Source organism: Rhinolophus sinicus, linkage group LG04 (assembly GCF_036562045.2).
Source record: "Rhinolophus sinicus isolate RSC01 linkage group LG04, ASM3656204v1, whole genome shotgun sequence".
Lineage (NCBI taxonomy): Eukaryota > Metazoa > Chordata > Mammalia > Chiroptera > Rhinolophidae > Rhinolophus > Rhinolophus sinicus.
Window position 1 is genome coordinate 101,551,022 of NC_133754.1, and position 23,551 is coordinate 101,574,572.

General features: G+C 42.0%; 1 protein-coding gene across 1 annotated transcript; it reads left to right on the top strand.

The window, feature by feature from the left end:
• Positions 1-383: 383 nt before the first annotated feature.
• On the top strand, positions 384-21,096 carry TEX26 (testis expressed 26). The gene is made up of 7 exons (XM_019718527.2): positions 384-500; positions 5,543-5,624; positions 10,732-10,885; positions 12,178-12,331; positions 16,610-16,786; positions 18,080-18,241; positions 20,878-21,096. The coding sequence occupies exons 1-7, from the start codon at positions 440-442 to the stop codon at positions 20,937-20,939; spliced, it is 852 nt and encodes a 283-aa protein (XP_019574086.2). The 5' UTR covers positions 384-439; the 3' UTR covers positions 20,940-21,096.
• The last annotated feature ends 2,455 nt before the right edge of the window (positions 21,097-23,551 follow it).

Here is a 23,551-nt window from a genome sequence, read left to right on the forward strand (position 1 = left end):
CTGGTTCTATCAGATTACTTGGGACTTTTGTCCGCTTGGTTGTTTACTACTTACTGCAGAGATCAGTGACAACTTTGCCCTCATTCGCTTAAGCTGAAAGTTACCAATAGATGAGAATTTGAAGTGGAAAACCTTCCATCAACTCCCCTTTTCTTCCCCTCCCCAAATACACAAGACAATGCCCAGGAAAGCTTCTTGTAAACTACATAAATACATGAAAGCAAGGTGCCCACGTTACTAGAAGCACATCTTCTTGCTTTCCGCACCTGGTCGGTACCCCAGCAGGCCGGGTTAAGTCCCCTGTGCCGCCCGCGAGTTCGCTAGGCCAAGCCTCGAGAACCGACCTGCGTCTCCATGGCGACGCGTCACAAAGCAGTGGCGCCCCCGCAGCACCCAGTCCAGCTGGGGCGAGGCGCCCTGACTGCATGTTGAGGCAAAAATGGCACAGCCTGGGCTGGAGGGCACGTGCCCCTCTCAATGCGGCCACGAGATGCAGCCACGTAAGACTGGTCCCTGCCAGCCATCAGGGTCGGGAGGGTGCTTTTCTGGAGATGGGGTACGCCAGAGCGAAGTCGGCTTGGGTCCTAAGGGTGTCTGCCTCTCCCTTATGGCGGAATTCGGTTTAAGGCGAGGCTGGGGGTTAGGGAGAATGAGAGCACATTCGTGACCTTGCCCCTTTCCAGCCCCTCGCCATTCTTTTGTGCCAACACGCTGGCAAACCGCTCAGGTGCTTTTAAACACTCCCAAGAAATGCTTGGCTGGGAGGGGACAGGAAAAAGGAGGGTCTAGTGCCTTTACAGAACAAAGACAAAGGGAAGAGAGGTGGGGCAGCTCTGAAGCGAGCTGGCCCAGCAGGAGTCCTGATCCCTGGGAAACAGCTCAGAACTTGAGGAAATGCAGAATGGAGGGTCAGGGTCCCGAGGGGATCCAGTGTCCCCACACCTGGCTGTGGCAGAGGCTGGGATCAGCCTTCAGCTGTCCCTTCTAACCTTGGCTGATTTTTCTTTCAGTGATTTTGTATTTAACAGGCGTAGTGCTTGAAGTACTAATTTTGCATGCAAATGCAGCAGCTTTACTAACTCAGCTTTTGGTGTCAGTGGAGGGAGAGGCACTGGCAGTGATGCTAGTGGCCTGATTACTGCGTAGTCAGCTGCATCCTGGCCTTTCTCATGGCGGTAATAACCGCTTGCAGCCTTCTAGCTGGGTAATTGTGGTTCCACGGTGGCTACAGAGCAAAGGGGATGGTTCCACTGCAAATTCCCTAGAACTGTAGTCCCACAAGAATGAGGGAAATGTGTTTTCCATTCCATTGACCCTTTGTAAATTAAGGATAGAAAATGAAAATACTTAATGAGTATGAAAGCTATGTAGAAAGCCGGGCAAAGGGCAGAGAGAGGGTCTGCCCCAGGCCCCACCCCACACACACACCTTTTGGGACTCCTCTGCTCTTTCCAGTCATCCTGTTTCATTCAGGTCTCCTCTCCCCCTCTTTGTCTGGAAATGGTGGAATCGCCAGGATTTATCCTCCTGGGTTTCTATTCTCTGTGTGAGTGGCCACCCCTGTCACAGGGCTTCAGGTCTACGTAAAGGTGCCAGTGGCTCTCCGGTCTTTAAGTGTTATCCACCAGATCCACCCGGAATCACAGAAGGCCCTCAAACTCAGCATGCCCAGAATCACCCTCCTTTCCTCCCAGACTTTGGGACCTCAGTTAGGAGGGTCCCAGCTGCTCCGAGTAGAAGGGGAGGCAGCTTCATTGACACCCCAGTTTGATTGATTCTGCTCCAAAGTTCCCTTCCCCTTCCCTTCTCCAAAGTTTGCCTCTTCACATCCCATGTGGGGCCTCTCCTAGCCATGCTGTGCTACTCCACTCCACTGTCCCTTCCAGAAGGGGCGCTCTCCAAGCGGTGGCCTGATGTGTCACTACCCAGGTTTGTCCCCAAACAGGAAGAGGCTCATGGTGACTGCTATGGGCTAACTGCTACTGAACTACCGTATTTCCCCAAAAATAAGATCTAGCTGACCCTCAGCTCTAATGAGTCTTTTGGAGCAAAAATTAACATAAAACCCGGTATTATATTATATTATATTATATTATATTATATTATATTATATTATAAAGGCCCAGTGTTATATTACAGTAAAATAAGACCAATTTTTGCTCCAAAAGATGCATTAAAGCTGATGGTCTGGCTAGGTCTTATTTTGGGGGAAACACGGTATTACTATATGCTGGGCTCTTAAGTGTTATATTACTTCTAAGGACTGCCATAAACTCCCACAAACTGGTGGCTTAAAACAACAGAAATGTATTCTCTCACATTCTGGAGGCTGGAAGCCCCAAACAAAGGAGTTGGTGGACTACAGTCCCTCTGGTGGCTCCGGGGGACAATCGTCCTTACCTTGTCCAGCCTCTGGTGACTGTTGGCATCCTTCTGAGGTTCCAATCAGGTTAAATGATGGCTTCTTTGAAGAGCAGCACCACTTCACAATTTCTTCCCACTCACTCGTCCATGCTTGAAATTCTCTGAATTCAGGACATTTAATTCTGCTGTGGGAATAAAATGCTTTCAAGCATAAAGTGACGCCCACTAAACCAGGAGTCTCAAAAGATAATGTCACTTCTCATAGAATGAGATCAGAGGGTGGATATCAGGAGTCTGTGTGAGCAGAGGTGTGTGACGTGTGGGGCTAAGGGTTTATTTAGTGAGACTGGGGAAGCCGCCAGGTGTGAAGACCAGCATGAGGACACCAGGTAAATACTAACAGATGAGCCGACCCAGGGCCTGTTCCATTAAACACAAGCCCTGGTTGGGAGAAGGCGGATGATGAATGATAAGAAGTACAACGGTGGTAAAAGCTAAATGCTTGGTCAGGGCTCCATGTGCTCGGCAGTGGCATACAGATTTTAAGAATATTTGAAAATTGAAAATGTATTCGAGAAAGATACTTGACAGCCATTGTACGAGGTCTGACAGTTAAGTTCGTGAACTTGCCCCCGTGTGCTTACATTGGCAGCACTGAGCAAACAGCTCGGTAAGGTCTCATAAACTTGGTATATCAGTGCCTCACATGTGGCAGTGTCTTGCTGAGTGGCGTTCATTATTGTTGTTGTGTGTTTTTGTGTGCCGTCACAAGAATGTCGGAGCTTGAATTAGAGCAATGAACAAACATTACATTTCTTATTAAACTTGGCAAGAGTGGACATGAAATCAGGAACATTTTAGTCCAAGTTTATGGGAATAATGCCATGAAGAAAATGGCAGTGTACAAACGGATTGTTTTTCTGAGGGGAGAGTACATATCACTGATGAAGAGAGGTCAGGGCGGCCAGTAATGAGCAGAACTGATGAAAGCAGTGCAAAAATTTGTCTAATTCTGCATTAAAATTGTTGGCTGACTGTGAGCAGCGGAGCAGAGCAAATAAACATCGATAGAGTAACAGTTAGGAAAATCTTAACTGAAAATCTTGGCCTGAGAAAGGTGTGTGCAAAAATGGTCCCAAAGGAGTTCACCAATGAACAAAACCAAAGGAGAATCGAAGTTTGCCAAGACCTTTTGGAGAGGCAAGATGATGTTTTGGGCTGTGTTCTCACTGGTGATGAAACATGGGTGTACCAATACGAACCTGAAACAAAGCGTCAAAGGGCAAAATGGAAGTCAGCCAATTCTCCATGACCAAAAAATTTCCGTCAGTCCAAATCAAGAGTCAAAACGATGTTGCTAACCTTTTTTGATATCAAGGAGATTATTCATTATGAATTTGTACCAACTGGACAGTTTACCAAGTTTACTATCTGGAAGTGCTAAAAGGCTGCGTGAAAAAGTTAGACGAAAATGACCTGAACTTTTTGCCAACAATTCATGGCTCTTGCATCAAGACAATGCACCAGCTCACACGGCACTGTCTGTGAGGGAGTTTTTAGCCAGTAAACAAATAACTGTATTGAAACACGCTCCCTACTCACCTGATCTGGCCCCAATGACTTCTTTCTTTACCCAAAGATAAAGGAAATATTGAAAGGAAGACATTTTGATGACATTCAGGACATCAAGGGTAATACGACGACAGCACTGATGGCCATTCCAGAAAAAGAGTTCCAAAATTGCTTTGAAGGGTGGACTAGGCGCTGGTGTCAGTGCATAGCTTCCCAAGGGGAGTACTTCGAAGATGACCATAGTGATATTCAGCAATGAGGCATGTAGCCTTTTTCTAGAATGAGTTCGTGAACTTAATTGGCAGACCTTGTATTTAGGATGCATGGATGGGAGCAAACACAGGCAAGGACGTGTGGCTATAGTGCTTTACAGGTGAGGTGATGGACCCCAGGCAGTGGTTTGTTCCAACATTAAAGGGCCCATTTCAACTCAAGTTCTAGTGAAATGTAAAAGGCAACAGGTAACCGCCCAGATGTGACGAATTAGAGAAGGACTGAATTAAATTTAAAATATGTACTCCCAAGAAATGTGGTGGGCTTTGATGACAATGGGGGTTGGGGCAGATAAATTCTGTTGCTGCCTGTGGTTATTGTCCAGTCCTTATCTTCCTGGACCCAGCCAGCAGCAGGTGCCATAAGCAAGGCCTCCCTCCTAGTGGAAACACTTCCTTCCTCTGGCTTTCAGGACATCACACACTCCCAGTCTTCCTCTCTCACTGACCCTCTTCTCAGCTCCTTCCCTGGCTCCTCCTGTCTCCCCATCCTCTTGTCCATGTGCCCCAGGCTTCATCTCTTCTATCTCTGCTCCCTCCCTTTTTCACCTCACCCACTCTCAGAGCCTTAAACAACATCTATACTGCAGAATCTTGCACAGTCATTACAAAGAATGAAGTAGAGCTACCCCAGATGAGTTGGGGGTGCTTCCTGTACAACACTGTTAAATGACAGAGAGCAGAAACGGACACTGTGTAATATGAGCCCATTTTTGTAAAACAAAATGGTGAGAAGTAAAACCCCATATGTCTATGTATTTATATGTATATATATAAATCTGGGTGTGATTACATCAGCAGGTATAAAAGTCTGGAAAGAAGCAGGCACACCTGTTAACATGGGCTACCTGGGAGGAGGGATGGCAGGAGGGTGATGACGAGCAGGGAGAGGAAGGAGCAAGGGGAAGGGATTCGGGATGAAACCTGACATGTAAACTCCGAGCCCCTTCGTTCACAGTCATTTCGTGTGTTTACAAGTATGTTTCATACATGAAACATCACTCACTAAATCAGAAATAATGAGTGTCTTAAGAGGGTTGAATTTCAAATAAACTTTCTGCTTTATATTTTTACACATTGCTTGAACTCCTTAAAAAAGCATATTGAATTCTCAGGAAAAACAGTATGCCTAGTTTTATTTAAGAGGAAACTCAGATAATTAAGTTGAGCTTCCCCTCTTAAGTAGAGGCCACAAGTTGACCTTTATTCTGTTAGACTCAAAATTACCATCGAAAATGCTTTTCTCCTGCAAAATCATTTTAATTATTAAAACAACATTTGATCAGGATATGCTAGTTTGACCCACTTAAAACTGTTTATTGTACTTTGAGCAGGTGATACCCTGTGGGACTCCTATGCCACCACGGTGAAGACTGCATTCACCCCTAAGACGGGAGCAGTGCCTGCTTTAACTCGGTACGTTAAGTCTGACTTGAGTCAGACTGACAAACACACTTGAATTTGTTCACTTGTATCCTCACATTCAGAATTCAAAACAAATAGAGTAACCAGAGAAGGCTTATGAAAAATGCACTCAGACCTATTGCATGCACTGTTCTCCAAGCATCAGAGAGAGTGCCCCTCACCACCAACAGTGTGAAAACTGAGTAAACAGACCCGTGGATTCTTCATCACATTACTGTGTAACATGGTTTACGATAGAGCCAATAAATAGGTTAATAGAATTGTGCTGCCTGAACATTGAGTATGAATTGAATCCATTACCAGATACATAGTAGGCGGGCAATGACAGTTGAGTAAACGGATGAATGACCAGTTGTTAGCACTTTTGTCAACACTACGAGTCTTGGAAGCTGGTAGATAGGCCACAGTCCCCTCACCTTTATCTTCACTGCTCTACTTTTTGCTTCCTAAAGCAACATTGGCTTGCAACATCTCCAGTTCCACCTGAAGTGTGGGTCGCGGGAACTTCTGTCTGTCTCTAAGCTCATTGGTGGGTGAGTGGGAGTGGGGTAAGGAAAGCCCCGCATGTTTCATGCCATCAGTGGTCGGTGGGAAATCAGCATGGAGAATTTGCCCTTGCCTGTGTCTCCTCTGAATTGTTTCCAATAAAGAGGGTCTTCTCACCTTAAAAGTTCAAGTTATTGAGAAGTCAGATGGAGTATTGGCAAGACCATGGCTGTGGAGTCAGGCAGAAATGGGTTATAACCTCTGTTCTCTGCTCTAATCTCTCTTACCTCTACTACCGTGTTTCCCCAAAAATAAGACCTAGCCAGACAATCAGCTCTAATGCGTCTTTTGGAGCAAAAATTAATATAAGACCCAATCTTCTTTTACTATAATATAAGACTCGGTCTTCATAATATAATATAATACCCGGTCTTATATTAATTTTTGCTCCAAAGGATGCATTAGAGCGGATGGTCTGGCTAGGTCTCCTTTTCGGGGAAACACAGTACCTTTGGCAAGTAACAAGCCATCTGTGGTTCATTTTTAAGGTTGGTCCTTGTTCTGAGGGCAGAATGAAAGCACCAGGACAGTGAGGAGTGCGAAGACGTTACCCAGACATTTTTCAGCCATTTCCCCAGCATAATATATGACAGACTTCCCCAAGTGCAGGAGTGCCAGACCCCTGACTTCTAAGTTATTGGCTAGCCCTCTGAGTCACATTATGTTCCTTAAGTGGGAGATTTATCATCTGACAGTGATGATTCCACCAGCTTCCCAGACAGTAACAGTTGTCTGAAGAAGAAATGTGAGATGAATGCCAAAAACAAATGGGTACCATCGAAAGTCTAAATCAGTGGGCCTCAAATTCACATATTTAAGTTCACAGAAAAATTTTCATCATAAATTTAAATAGTTACAAAAGATAAAACTTCCAGCCCATCCTAAATATTGACATTTAAAAACAAAACTGTTCAGTCATTTCTTTGACTATAACCAATGGGTAATCTTAACACCTTAGCAAATTAATGCATGCTGTGATCCTTTTTCAAAATACACAAACAAGCTCTTCTTTAATAGATAATTTTTATTTTATTCCTTTTCCTTTTTGAACCCTTATTCCCTCTCTACTTCCTCCATAGAATTTTACCTACCTGTAATATATTTTGTGTTTGAAAGCAACTTATTGATTACTCCATTATACTTCTTGGCAACTATTTTAGTATATTAATTGAAATTAATTTTTAAGCATGTTATGAGACCTAAGTATTGAGCTATCACAATTATTTTTAGTACACAATTGCTCAAAGCAATCAATACAGTACAAATGTTGATAATTACTAACTACAAAAAGTAAACATTTTGCAACTACATCTTAATGAGATAAATGGGTTTGTATTGTTTTAAATTAGTTTATGAATCCAGTTTTGAGTGTTACTATTTTTAGAATGAGACCGGATTCAGCATTAATACTTTCCTGCTCCTTTTTAATTTTTTTTTAAGTTTGTAGATGCTAATATTGGGAAGCCTTGTTCACATAATAAGTAGAAGTGAATGAAAGGAGTTTTAGTGAAGCATTTTCATTCAGTTCTCTGAACTCTTTGTGAGTTATATGCCAAAAATCACAAAGTGATTTTTAATGATTGATTGGCTGACACCTTGGTTGGGTACTTATTCAATTTTATTGAAAGCAAATAATTAGATGATTTGTCATCCAGTTATTGAGTTATTTGCTGTCTCATTTTCGGAGAAGCATACCGAAAAAGGTATGTCTTAATAAATGGCTATAAATTACATCCGTTACTTTCTCACTTGGAAGAAACTTGTTTAATATTATATACTCAAAAAGGACTTAGAAAATGGGAGCATTAGTTTCAATAAATGTTTCCCAATGTAATCTTTTTTTTTTTTCATAAAAAGCTTTTATCATCACATGCTTTAAACATTTTTATCAAAATCTCAGAGCTAAATATTTAACATATAATTTATACCATGTTTACCTGGTTGTTAAAATCAGTCCTTGTTTTCAAACCAACAAGCAAAATTAGGTTTACTTACTATCAAAATAAAACCTGACTACAGTTCCAGTTCAAATAAATGTTATTGTATGTTTTGAGGAATATTATGAAAACTACTGATAAATTGTGGAATTGAGCGCATATTTTAGAGAAGGTAATTAAAAGCAGATGGGGAAGTGTTTAAAAATTCGGGTCTATTATGACTAATTATATTCAAGTAATAAAAATAATGCAATGAAATGTATACCGAAATATTTTCATTATCTGTTAAGAGGAATATGATAAGAAAAATATGATGTTCCTTCGTTAAATATGTTCTCGTGTGTAGAACTTTGGTGCTTGACTTTTGGGAATAATTAAATAATAATATATAATAATCAGAAACAATTTTATTGATTTCTTTAGACACCAAGTCAAGTATTTATTATGCATTTAATGAAGGAGAAAGTTATGCATGGTGAAAATTAATCGGTCTGGCAAACCCAATATACTGTCATGTATTGTTAATATTTTACAACATAAAAGAGAGGGAAGACTGGCTGTATTGGGATAAATATTTCATAATAAGATTGGGTTAAAAAGCAAGATATAAATACCTTGTTGAATGATGAATACACAATCTGAGAAACATCACAATATGTTTACATACCAGTTTTACCCGGTGAATCTTTAAAAATTTGGCGGCTTCGGAAAAGATTCCAGTTACGTTGCAAAGAACCAGCCTCACCGTCCTGTGCTGCTCCATCTACTCATAGATGTTTTCTTTCCAGCTAAGGACATATTTCAGAGATTTTTAAAAAGCTGAAAAAAATGCTTACCTTTAAATATGTGGGGGGAAAGAGTCATTTTAAACATTCTGTATTCTCTGTCCTTCTCTCAGAGGCTTCTCCCTAAAGAGGGATAACATGTTATAATTGTTAGGAGATGGAAAAGTGTCACCGGGATTACTCTCGACCATGCCACCACAGTGTAGCTAAATTCAGAGTAATCTGCCCAGGCCATAATACCCTGGTTATAGAGCCACCCTCTACCCTCTGGGAAATACGAGTGAGACCTAGATGGAAAGGGTGAGCCCTAGGCAAGCACTTGGATTTGGATGACAAGGGGGCTGCCCTGAAATGTAGCCCAAAGTCTCCCTCCACTGAGCACCTCTCACGGTTGGAGGCTTACACCCTGAGATGCAAGAGGTGTAATGCACCTTAGTAAGATCCCATGGTAGCGTGGGGAAGGGAGAAAGTGCTATGGGAAAGAAAGGACCGCAGCTACAGGTTTGCTCTCAGGCAGGTACCTGTTAGGAAAGAGTAGGCTCAGAAATGGAGAGTTGAAAGTCAAGCCCTTTAAAGCTACGTGTGCTGTTCCCTTGGAGACTTTTTGTGTACCTGTGGTCACTTCCGTTGGATTTAGGACTGTGGTCCTACTTGATCCCCATGCATCTGGATGACAAGTAGAATAGTCCATCATCCAGATGTATCCACTTTCCAGATGGTTGGTTTCTTACAGACATAACCTGAATCTAACCCAGCCCTCTTTTTAAAAAAAGTCAACGTGAAATATTTTAGATATACACAATGAATCTCCAGCTAGCACCAAGCTTCAGTAATCAAGAACACATGGACACTTATGTACACCTTCCACCCAGCCTTGCCACTGGATAATGTTGAAGCAATTTCCAGGCATTATATATTGTTTCAATTCTAAATATTTTATATATATTTCTAAAAGATGAGGACTCTTAAAATACATAACAATACCATGATCTCACCTAAAACAATCCTTAATATCAAATATAGCCAATCAGTAATCTTTTCTCCAATTGTCTCATAATTTAAGAAAAACAGTAGTTGGATTGAAATTGATTCCATTTGGTTATTACGTTTCTTATGTCAATTAAGCGACAGGTTCCCCCCTTTTTTTCTGAGAATATCTTTGTTAAAGAAATAGATCGTTGTTCTGGATTTTTCTGATTTTATCCCCATCATGTCGTTCAAAATATTCCCCATTTCATGTATTTCCTGAGATTCCAAAAGCTTCATCAGATTCGGTTGGGTACGTCGGCAAAAATGTTTAATGGGCAGTGGTGTGTGTGTCCAGCCAGACCACATACACCTGGTGAGCTCTCTCTCTGAGCTGTGAAGGGAAACTGCCAGTCACTGCCTAGATGCATCGTTTCCTCAGGGACTTGCAAACCCCTGATATCCTAATTCTTATATTTCTTCCTTTTATTAACTGAAATAGTTTTATAGAGAGAAACTTTTCTTCACCAACTATATGGTTACACTACAGTACTGTTTATACAGGAGAGTACACAGCTCTTTAAATACTTTAAAAAATGAATTTCAAAATTACTGAATTTCAGATTTTTACCTATTTAAATTTCATTTTTGACCTCCTGTATTTTTGTGAAGATTCATCCTAAGGTACAGGATTGTTTCTTTTCAGGGAAATCTGGAAATTAAATGATTTCTAGCATCAAGTCTTAAGCTAGCTAATGTAACAAGTAAAACAACAGATGTAACAAGTAAAATTATTGACCTGTGTACTGTTGTGAGACTTAGCATTTAATCCTTTACTCAGATTTCCACTATCTTTTCTTGTAGTCCAAAGAGTATGAGACGATTAGGATATACCTATTCACTGAGCGATCCTATCCTCAATCAGACACAGTACAATGATGAATACACCTGGAAATCATATTCTGAAAAAGAGTTCATCAAAGCCAGAACCCCAAGAGGAACTGCGAGCCCCAGTCAAGTAAGACAATAGCTACATATCTGTTGAATTTAATATTGTCTCAATAATTCATAATGAGAGTTTGAATATATCCCAAAGATCCTTCACCATCTACAGTTTCGGTTCTTCTAAGATTATTTTTGCCCACCTTTTCACATGTGCTTCTAACTATTTCTCCCTACCCCCTCAATTTTAAAAGATTTTTAATTGAAATGAAATTCACCTAGAGAAATTGTAAGAGAAAAAGGGGATGGAGAGGGAAACTGAAGATTAAAAGAGACTTGACAAGACAAATTTGGGAGAGTGAGTATACTTAACTATTCTGAGAAATTTTAGTGTAAAGGCAAACTGAGAAATACCTTAGTAACTACCCCCACTCCGGTTCAACGCACGCGGTAGCCCGCAGCAGCACTTAGCAGCACTCAGTAGCACTCAGCAGCACTCAGCAGCACTTAGCAGCACTCAGCAGCCAACCTCCGGCGGCTCTCGGCAGCCCAGCTCCAGGAAGAGCTGTTGTTCAGTGTTAGCTGTAGAGGGCGCAGCTCACTGGCCCATGTGGGAATCGAATGGGCGACCTCAGCGTTAGGAACACAGCGCTCCAACCACCTGAGCCACCAGGCGGGCCCTGTTTGTTTGTTTTTAAGAGAGGAGAAATAAAGGCAGCTTGGATACTGATGGCAACCACCCCAGAAAGGCAGAAACGGAAGTTGTAAGAAAGAGGTGAGAATTGTTCAGGTGATGTGTGGAGGAGAATAAAGGCAAGGGACCCCTGTGTACTGGGTGGAGTGGGGCCCCGCTGGGCAGCTGTACGGTGGGCTCAGGATTTCAATTTTCTCAGGAGAATAGGAAGCAAGAGGGGAGAAGGAAGACGGAAAGAGGGGGCGGAGGTTCCGAGTTTTATAATCATCAGATCCCTTTGGAAGCAAACAGGAGAGAGGGCTTGGGGCTCCGAGGTGAAGGATAGGTGTACACATGTGGCCAGAGCTACAATTCATGGGTCTTCTCTTCCTCTGGCCTGGTCTGAAGACGCTGGTTGGAGGCACAACTCTTGGACTTTACAATCACATTTTCTTTCATCAACAGGAATAGTCAAAGTGAAACAGAACTGCGTTACAGTTGGGTAAACTGGTGGCTCCTGTTGACAGGCTCCTGTATACACAGCATCTGTAGGGTGGTGCCTGGATGTAATGGACTCTAAAGAATGTGTACACACACACACACACACACACACACACACGTGCACGCCCACTCATTCTTCATTCCATTAGGTGAACCCCTGTGGATTTTCTTGAAAATTGTGTTTGTATTGATAGGCCCTCTTCCACTGGACGCTGCCTCCAGGTCACTCAACATCAGTGAAGAGCTACCTCCCTTCGAAAATTGCTGATTCGATGGATGAGGTCAGGAAGGCCACATCTAGTCAGTTCATTTCCTGTACTAGGAGAGACTTTGTGGACACAGCCAAAGGTGAGCGTGTTCATTTCTCTCCTCCCCCTGCTAACGTGCTAGGCACTGGAGTCCCTGGGGTGAGTGGCACAGACATGGTCTCTTTCCTCAAGGATCTCACAGTGTAGACATGGCAAAGGCAATTTACCAACAGAAGTGATCAAGTGTAAAGGTGTACGTTGTGAAAAACAGGGTGCTGTGGACGCACACAGTAGGACATCTAGCTGAACATGGGAACGGAGATCAGGAAAGGCTTCTTGGGCCTTTAGAACAAGGACCAATAGCCAGGTGAAGATGAAGCGATAGAGTCAAACAGGCTGTTTTCAATTCCTAACAGCTTGGTTTTCTTTTTAAAAATTAAAATTTTGATTAAAGTAGTGCATGCATACACTTAAATACAGTATTCTACGGGCTCATAATGAAATACCAGCAGTTCCCTCACCCACCCCCTCAGTCCCCACTGACAGTCAATTTCAAGGGAGGTACTCACATCTAATTGGAAACTACATGGAGATGGGGCATGTTAGCCGGTGCTTGACTTAGGTGGTGAGCTCCCTTTGTGTTAGGAAACCCCCAGATACCAGTATTTGTAGATCAGTTTTTTCAGAGGTAAACACGTGGCTGTTGGCATTCTGAGAGCAGGGCAGGGGAAGGGACTGAGCAGACTCCCATTGAATCCCTTTTCTCCAGTCCAGCATCTCACAACACCCTCCTACCTGCTTTCATTCAATTTTGTGCTGAATACATCCCTGGTCAGGAAGTGTATGGGATCAAAAGACCTTCATGTTGCAGACACACATTAAGGGGCATGGAAAAACATTTGAACTGTCAGCATTCTTCAAAGACGTCTTTGAGGTTCCAGTCAGTTGTTTCAGCATGTGCAAATTAGCATGTCCCTATGCATAGGTAAACACCCAAGACCGGTCAAGAGGCCCTCCTAAATCTCCTAACGCCATCTGCTACTCTCCCTTCCCACAGCCACTGCCTTGGTCAGGCTGCCACCCCTTGGATGACCTCTAATCGAACTCCCTTTTCTGGGTTTGTCTCCTCTGATCCACTGTCCGTCCATACAACAGCCATAGTGAGCTTCCAGATGTGCAAAGTGACATCACCTTCTAGCTAAAACCCTCCAGGGACTCCCATTGTCCTCAGGGCGCTGTAGAATCTGGTCCCTGGCCTCTGCTCCAGCATTCCCCCTGCCAGCCCCCACACTAAGGGACTGGCTGCCCACCATCTGCCAGGTTCACTGTGCCCCCGGCAGCCTCACGCCTTGGCACACACTGTGTCCTCCCTAGGAATGCCTCTCCCCTCCTTCTTTTAGCCCATGTCTGTCCATAATTTAAGTCTAAATGTAAGCTTCACTCCTCTCCTGGGAGTCTTCTCGGATCCCCCAGGTTTGGATCAGTAGCCCGCCCTTATGTTTTTATAGATCCTTTTCTTAACCTCTCCTGCAGCGTTTATCACACTGTATTGCAATTATCTTCTTTTGTATCTGTCTCTCTAAGGCTGTAAGCTTTGGAAGCCCAGGGACCATATGTTACCTAGGTATCCTCATTACTGTGTTAAGGCGAATGGGTGAGAACTACTAAAAGGTGCCTGTTTTCTCACTCAGGCTTGGAGGACTCTGCTTGGGTGATTTAGAACAGCAGATAAAGACAACAGAGCTGGTTCTCACATGGCTATAGATTATGTGCCAAGGGTCCTAGTGGTTTTGGCTGTCCTTGCTGAGATTTACTTTTGGATTAGGCCTTTCAGCAGCTGCCATACCTAATCTTCAATGGGCCAGTTTCTCTCTTTGGGCTGTAAGTATATGTCATATATGTAGTATATGTCACCGTTATCAAGAAGGAAAAAATTAGTGGGACCTGAGCTCCTGAGGTGCAGGGATGGCTCCCTGGAGGAGTCCAGGCCTTGGACCTGGGAGGTGTGGTTCGCATTGGGCCAGGTAAGTTCGGAGTCTGTCCAAACTTCAGTACAACTGTGGGGACTTCAGGTGTCGGTGGGGGCCCTTTCTGGATCTTCTCTCTGATGAAGGAACTCACTAATATTATAAAAACAATAAAAGCATTAGTTGGGAACAACGAAGAACTAAGTATTATTTTAAGCGTATATCACATAGACGATCACTAGAGTGTGGTTCAGATTAATTGCTAATCCATAGCAGTTATGTTCTAATACTTTTCTTTTGTTCACTCATTAATGTAGTAAATATTTAATGAGGTCTATTACTGTGGTACATACTAAGGATCAATGAAGAATATGATTTCATCTTTATCTTCACAGAAACTCTTTGTAAGTCTAGGCCCCTATTAATGTCTTTTCTGGGTCTTCATCTCCAGATGCTCTACTTCTATGCTGGTCTGTCCTGCTCCACATGGACCAACCCCTCCAGATGCTTCCCAACACTGGCTCCTAACTTACCTCTCCTGCTTCACCCTCAGCTGCTCCCCCTGCTCTGCATACCTCACGCTCCCACCAACTAGACTACATTCCATGAACACACCCTTTGCTCGTGTTGCCCCTTCGTCAAAGCATGGCTTCTGCTGGGTCAGCCCTGCAATTCCTGTCTTCCTTCCTTTCCCTTAACAGAGCTCAACACACTCTCTCTGGGCTCCTTATTCAAAGCTCTGAGTCAGTGATTCGTAAGCAGATGAGAAGCTTATTCTGTCAACATAAGTGCCGGGTCCCACTTCTAGAGATTTTCAATGTCAGGGATGAGGTTCTTGTGGTGTGATTTGGAAAAACCATCCCAGGTAATTCTGTTGGATTATCTCCATGTGAAAACCACAGTTTCAAGTGTTATGGTTGCAAGATATCACATTCCATATGCGTTTGTCCTGTATGTACCTTTCTAATCACACTCATTGGAGGTTGGCTTAAGGTAGACAATGACCTAATTGTCTTTGACCTTGGCATAGGACACATATAGAAACTGAACACATTTACTTTCGAGTATGAGCACTCAGGAAAAGGGATGGGCATATGCATTGAGTATTGCTCCTATAAAGCTATTAGTAATTTACAAACATCAAATGAAGGACGGCGCTTACTAGGAACAATGCCAGATGATTTTCCAAACTATCTTAAAGGGTGTCCTGATTTTGAGCCCTAGATTTTCCTCCTCTCTATAACCTTGTCTTCTCCTTGGGCAGTTTATGGGTTCATTATGAGGCCATCGAGTACCCACGTCCTCTCTTTCTGAGTCATCTAAATTAAGAGCATGCTGATCTAGACAGAGATCATTTTTAAAAAATCAATAATAAAACACTCTCGGATGCCAGCAGATGACATCACATATTGTTTTACATACAATGTACATTTAAATTTACTTTGAAAAGACCTGTTGAAAAACTAATTAGGAGCAAGAATTGAGTTTAGTGTCAGTAGTAATTGGCATTGTTTGGATATTGCTCATGAAATCCATGTCTCTAACATCTTTATCCTGAATAAAGTTGGGATTGTATGATGTGCCTCTGAACCAATACTTTGTAGCAAGAATTAAGGGTGAACTCATTCTAAGTGAGATGATTTGTGACTCTCTCTTCTGTGATCTGGTAGTGCTTATGGGAGCTGGAGTTCGGTCAGTGCTCAATAGATATTTAATGATTATAGATTTAATGACTGTTTTTAGCAGAGTTTTTTCAAAGAAATAATAGTGCTATTGTCTACTAATGACGATGATGGTGCCTAACCCTCCGTCAGTAAGGGATAAGCGTTGCGTGGTTCTTTTCCAGGTAATGGGGGTGATGTGCACTGGACCCACCTAGGGCTGCCAGTCACAGCAAATGAAAATACGGGTGCCCAGTTAAATCTGAGTAACTATACGTAGTAGATAAATAATGAATACTTATGCAATCTCACACTAAAAAATTATTCATTGTTGACCTGAAATTCAAATTTAACTGGCGTCTTAGGTCTTACATGGCAACCCCAGCCCTCTCTAAAATCTCTCTCTCTGCTCCCCACCGGGTCTCAGGGATGAGGCAGGCCTTTTGGAGTGAGGAATGCCTTCTGTGTCCACAGAGCAAAACAAAGGAGCACTCCTAACTGACATACAATATATTCTTTAGAATCTCCTAATGATGCGAACATATCCTTCCTACGCCTGATAAAGCAGAAAATTACTTTGTGGTTGACATATCCATAAACAGTACATTGACCATACCTCTAAATACAAAAAGAGCTGGTTTTTGTGTGATAAATTGGAAACTAGTGCCAGAAGCAAAATGGAATGAAAGTATAATGCTATTCAGAAATAGCTTACAAAGAGCAATTGTTTCCTTCTGTCTCTACCCCCAGCTCAGAAGACTAAGCAAAGGTCTCAGATGGATCTGGAACCGGAAGAGTTACTTCCGCACCCTGCAGACACTGAATTTCGACGGAATTACCAAGTGCCAGCTAAAATTCCTGAGCTTCAAGATTTTAGTTTCAAATATGGGTGCTACTCAAGCTTACCAATCGCTTCTCAAGGTCTAGGTAAGTATACCTATAGCTTTTAAAGCACCTTCGTAGATTCTGTCTCCCTGGTCCAAGATTCCTCTGGATCCAGATTTTTGTGATCCAGATTCCTATTGTTTTCAACAGAAAAGTTTTTAAAACTTCCATGACCCAGCCACCTTCAAGCTATTGGTTAAGAGGATAACTGGGTGTCAGTCTGAGGGAGCGATTTATTCCTGGCATGGAGTTGGGATCCAGTAGTACGTTAGGTGGAAATCACAGAATAGAAGCTTAGCATCTTGGGGTTAGGAGGTAGCCAAGAAGTTACTTAGTCTAGACCTCATGTCATGTGTGAGTCACCTCTATACCATCCTTGACAATGGGTGATATTGTCCTTGCTCAGACTCTTCAGAGAGGTGCCAACCCCCAAGGCAGTGCCTTCATTCTTAAATAGTTCAACTGTTTGAAAGTTCTTCATTGCTAGAATCTTCCTTGCTCAAGTTGTAGCATGGCTTCTCTTCTTCCCACAGAGGTTAACCAGTATAAATCTGTTATTCTACGAAAACCTTAGCCCATGCCTTCTAAGTCCTCTCCACTTAAAGCATTTCTAGACCCTACAAACACGCTTCTCAGGGTGTACTGTCAAGTCCCCTCACCAGCCTGGTCCCTCCATCTGGCCAATGGTCCCTTTAAAGAAGATGCCTGGAACTGAATGTATTTAAGGTGTCCTTAAGGTTCACAAAGGTTGGACGAGTTGTGGAAATTGGACAAGTGCTCATGTCGTCTTTGTTGTTTTTTTATGATGATTCCCCAACTGTCAGGACCACGTTAAATGAACAACATTCTGAATCAACTCTAAGCGTTTTGGTTCTGCCGGAACCTCACGCCTCCACATTAGTCTGACTGTGTAATGATGTTAACCATAGCTATCATCCTTCTGCCAATCTGCTTATCCTATGACACCTGGGTCCCTGAGGGAGGCCGCTGAGTGTGTCAGTCCACATCTGCCCAGGAGATGGCATGAAAAGGAAACAGCTTGTATGCAGGCATTTGTTTATAACACAGAGGGCGAGGGCTCGCATCCTGACATGCTGACCAAGGGACAACTTCCTTTCTGGAAACAGTGGTCAAACTCAACCTTCTGGCCATTGCGACCAGTCCCTTCTGCTCCAATGCTGAGTCCCAGTGCCCTGCACAGCCCAAGTCACGCACATAGCACCTCCCTTCCCGAGACCATTAGGGTGTTGAGTGCACACCAGGTAGGGCAAACAAGGGCAGGCGTCCTTTGCTCAGCGACAGCCCCCCAGTCTGTCCTTCCTTGTGGCCCCCTAGTTCCTGCTGTGCTGTCCAGCCACCTGAGGAGTCAGGAATGCACAAAGAAGCAGACCACGTACCAGAGCGATTACGGACCAGCCTACCTGGATTTCTTAGCGATCTTGAAGTCATTTACGCCCGCTCAAGTCACAGAGTACCTACAAAGTGCTTCCTACAAAGGTAGGACGAGGCCTTGAGTTATCAGGTAATGAGTTCACAGGTCATGACACATTGCCGTATGACAAATAGCAAGTGTCCCAACTTCCAGCCGCTGGAGTTCAATGTTCCCGAAAAGGAAACGATTGCCTCCAAAAAATCCATAGTTTTTGTGAAAGCCTTAACTCACTGACAAATCTTTCTTAAAAGACACCCCAGTGACTAAGTCCCCATTTACTAAAAAGGAAATTCAGCTTTTCACTCTTTACTGATCTCACTTGCTTGAAGTTGAATTGTTCCAGGGTGACTTTTTCTCACAGTTAATGGATTTCTCCAGTGGCTGTTTGTACTATCGCATAGTTTTGTTTTATTCGCTGTAATCTTTATTTCCTGGTTAGTGGCACTTCTTCGTGACAGGCTTGTTAGGGTACATAAGAATCTTCATGTATCATATCCTCAAAGAGAGCACGTGCCATTCCCAGGACTGTGTCGGTTCCTTCCATGTAACAAGGTCTTACCCCAGGTTGGGGCTTAGTGATGGGAGTCGTGCTTGGGGGCATCTCAGAGGCCACTGGTCAGTCTGAGCATGCGTGAAGTGTCAACTCAGAGAATCAGAGCTGGAGGAGAGGAAACTGACCTCTTCCAATAGCCGCCTCTCATTGCCCCGTGTTAGTGATCACACCCCCATCACGCCTCACTTTTGAGCACATGCCCCAGTGCAGACATATATATTTATATAAAGTATATCCACATACGACTAAGCTGATGTATTACGTACACTATGAAACCTGCAAAATGCTGAAGAAGGAAGTAAAAAGCAAACATAATAAAGCTTACTGTGCTCTAGGCTGCGGGGAAGATCACTGCCTAGTTCTGTGTCCCATGGTCCCGCTTAAGCTCAGAACTGCACCATCTACTCAGTAACCCCCCCCACTGCAATCTGTCTGCTCTCTCTCTCTCTCTCTCTCTCTCTCTCTCTCTCTCATCCCCAACCTGTCCTTGGCCTGTCCTGAGCCATAGTCAGAAGAGCTCCTCTGGAATCCTTTTTTATACTTGAATCTCCTGCCCCACACAAGACTGAAACCCTGCTGAAGGCGACTGAAAAGGGAGTGTGCTTGTGTGTGTGTGTGTGTGTGTGTGTGCCCGTGTGTGTGTGAGCGTGCATGTATCTGTGCATACATGTTCATGCCTGTATGTGAGTGTGTGCACATGTGTGCGCACATGTTCCTGTGTGTGTACATATGTGTTTGCCTGTGTGTGCCTGTGTGTGTGTTTGTGCCTGTGTGTGTGTCTCTGTGTGTGTGCGTGCATGTGTGTATCTGTGTGTGTGCCTGTATGTGTGCCGGTGTATGTGTACGTGCTTGAATGTTGGGTCCCAAAGACATACCAGCAGCAGATGTCTTGCTTCATTCTAAGGCAGAAACAGAAGTCTGTATTTCCCACTTGGAGCTTCATTTTTAAATTAAATTTATTGGAGTGACGTTGGTTAATAAATTATATAAATTATTGAGTTTCTGTATTTATAATTTGAGGAAATTGAAATAGATGTCTGTAGTGACCATTCTGTTTTCAAAATTGTTTTAATCCTCGAGTGATTCAGACCACCCTTTGGGTCTCTCTTATGTAATGGGAAAGATGTTCATCTCCCCACTTATTACCTCCCTCCACCCCCAAAAAAGATAAAATTATCTGAAACCTGCTTTTCAGAATTTTTCAGCTGTGATTTCCTCCCTATCCCTTCCTCCAATGAAAACTCCCATGACTATGACTATTCAAAGGGTATTTCTTCTTAGGGTATAATTCAGTGTTGTAAGAATGCATGTATTCACTCAAGCAGCTTCATGATCGAATACCTTTAATGCTCACTCGATCTTCTCAGGGAACTGTGTCTCAGGGCTGGGAGGCAGAGCATAGTCAGAAGCCATAAGCTCTGTAACTGAAGTGCTCTTTGGGTCCATTAGCCTGTGAGGGGTAATCTCAGCCCTGTGGGTTGACGGTGGGTCAGGGAAGGCTGCTCACAGGAGACCTCCTTTAAGTGTCAAGGAGAAATCGGCCAGAACCAGACAAGATTCCTTCATTTTTCAGCCGAGGCAATGGAGGCCAGGCTGTTGAAGGGCCTTGCCATGGTCGGTTATCACTCAAAAACAGCAAAGCCTACCAACATCTGTGGGCAGAAAAGCAGCCATGGCTTCAATGGAACTTTGGAAATAATAGTTTGTATTATTTGTTGGTCACTCTGTGTTACTGTGTGCTCAATAAAAAAAGGTCTTTACGGACCAGCTTTCCTAATCCATTCCCACACTTGGGCAAGGTGAGCACTACTGCCTATATTCAAAGATGAGGAAATGAAGAAACGGGGAGGCCTGATGACTTGCCAAGACTTGTGAGCGCAGAACTGAAACCTACGTCTGTTTCATTCCAAAATCCATGCTGTTTCCCTGAAGCCTCACTGATCCCTATTAAGCTATAACTGTTAAGTTCGCTGTTTTTAATCAAGTGCCTTTTTAGCTGTTAGACGTAATACCTTTTGATTGTTTTGGTCTCGTCAAATTTGTACATAGAGTACTATTATCAGATAGTTGCCTCCTTCCTAGAATTTCTCTATTTAGCAATTAAATAATTAAATGGAATTTTTCATCCTGTTTTCTTCAAATTTTCAGACAGACAAATTCTTGATCGCTTTATTCGCTCTTACTGTGATGTTGACAAAGGGACGGAATGAAAAAGGAAAAAGGTCCACATGAAGAAAATCTGAAAATCAGTGGAAGTGCCTCCTGTGCGTTTTACCAAAAATCAAGAAAAAATAATATCCAAATTGTTCCAAACATGATATTCATGACTGTGTAATTTTTTCTTTTTAAACAATAAAATAATTTAAAGGTATAGCTTTCAACATAGCTTTCAACATAGCTTTATCTATATCTAGTAGATTTTGGTATAAAGTTTTTTCCTAGTCTCTCTTCGGTATTTACATTGTGATTTCAATTTTGACTTCCTCTTTGAGCCAGGAATTATGTGGAAGAGGTTTCTTAATTAAGAGAATTTCTTAATTCTTTAATAATTAAAGAATTTTTAAAAATATTTTTATTATTGATTTCCTCTTTGAAAGTAAAACAAAGAAACAAACTCTGCTTTGAGCAATTTAACAACCTTTTTTAGGCCAAGCATATGATTGATTTGTGTATTACATGAACATAAGAAGAGAAAAATGTATAGTTTATTGTATTTTTCAAATCCCCTAAAACTTTGCCTTAATTATATACTTGAACTGTCAAATGCTGAAAGAATATTCAAAACATCCCACAAGAAAAGTGTTTTCATCAATGTCCCCTTGTATTTCTGGGATTTTTGCTTTGTATCTATGGCTGTTATTTTGTTTATCTATTAATGTTTATGATTTATACACAACTTGTTCACTGATTAACTTTTCCCCATTACATTTTTCCTTTTTGACCTCATTAATGCTTTTGGCTTTGAATTACATTTAATTAACATTAATATTGTCATTCATGCTGAGTTCTTTTACTTTCTTTGCATTTGCTTAATATGTTTGCCTTCCCTTAATTTCCGACCTTTCTTTGTAACATTGTTTTGGTGTGTTTCTAGAAACACCTTTGCCTGTGTTTTATATTATAACTAATATCAGAGTCTTTGTATTTTGATAGGAGGTTTTAGTCCACAGTAATTATGACGCTTTATATACTTGCTTTTATGATTTCTATATTATTTTTTGTTTGCTATTCTTTGTTCTTTTTAGTTTTATTTTTCCTAATTTTCTTCATTTCTTTAGTACACCATTAATTTTTAGAAGATACTGTTTTTCATTATACTAGTAGTTCTTGTTTAATCACACATGGTGATGACTAAATTTGGATTTCTCTACTAACGTATAAAAATTACATAATCCTTATGTTCCCAGTACCTTTCTCTACGTAATTCATCCCATCCTCACTTACTGATAGGAGATTGTTCATTTTCCTGTTCTGAATTGTATGTCCCACTCCACCCCTGCATGTGTGTATGCACATGTGTGTACACACACACACACACACACACTTCATTGCTGACATAACTGGAAATTTTTGCTTCAAGCTTTTTCTTTTAATATTTTACATTGTCTTTGAAGCATTTTTAATAAGTTGTAAACTTTGTTATTTTACAGGACTTTATTGGGGAAGAGTGTGTATTTCCAGGACTTTTCTTTCAATTGGGGGACAGTTGTGTGTTTTTCTCAGGACTCTCATCAGCTCCATCCAAGTCAAGTTGTTGTCCTTTCCATCTTAGTTCTGGAGGGTGCAGCTCAGCTCCAAGTCCAATCACCATTGTTAGTTGCAGGGGGCGCAGCCCACCATCCCTTGTGGGAGTTGAGGAATCGAACCGGCAACCTTGTGGTTGAGAGCATGTGCTCCAACCAACTGAGCCATCTGGCCACCTGGAAGCTCAGTGACAGCTCATTGACTTCATTTTAGTTACGGAGGGCACAGCTCGCTGGCCCACGTGGGAAACGAACAGCAGCCCTGTTGAGAGCCTGCGCTCTAACCAACTGAGCCACCCATCTGCCCCTGCTTCAAGCTTTTATTAGGGATTTCCTTACAGTTTCCTTTTCTGTTTAAAGAAGCCTTAACACATATTATAAATTTTCACTCCCATCATCAAAATCACCCATTTATATTTAGCTATCACTGTTTCCTGCACTCTCTTATTTTCCCAAATCATAAGATCCATGTTCAAATTGACTTTTATTTGGTTACGAGAGTTTCTACATGTTTCCTCAGATGGATTACAAGGGTTACAACACATTGAATCCTTACTTGCTCCAAAATCTCATTCTTTTGCATTAAATTATATCTGGGCTGGATCTTACTCCTGTTTTCTCAATAGTCCATTGTCATTCCGTTGTCTGTTGGTTTAAAGTATAATTTATAAGTCAGATAACCAGTCAGATTTAATTACCACTGTAAGTGATCTGCATTTCTCCCTGAAAGTTTATAAGATTATCTCTTTGCCCTTGAAATATTTCTGTAATTTCTCGAGGCTATATTCTGTTTCATTTGGAATCTTTAACTTCAAGAAATTTCTTTTATTTCATCTTTTCTTATTATTTTCTTCTCTGTGATATGTTTTATTATTACTTTTCTGTGATATGTTTTCTCCTTCTGAATGTAATAATATTTGCGTCAGAGGCCTCTTGGATCTGTCCCTCGAGTCTTTTATTGTCTATCTTCTTGTTTACAGTTTCTAGTTTTTAATGTTTTTGACTTCTGTATGAAATTTAATCCTTTTGCTCTCTCAGAACATCAGTTTTGTTCTTGGCAGTAATTGTTCTGTTTACCA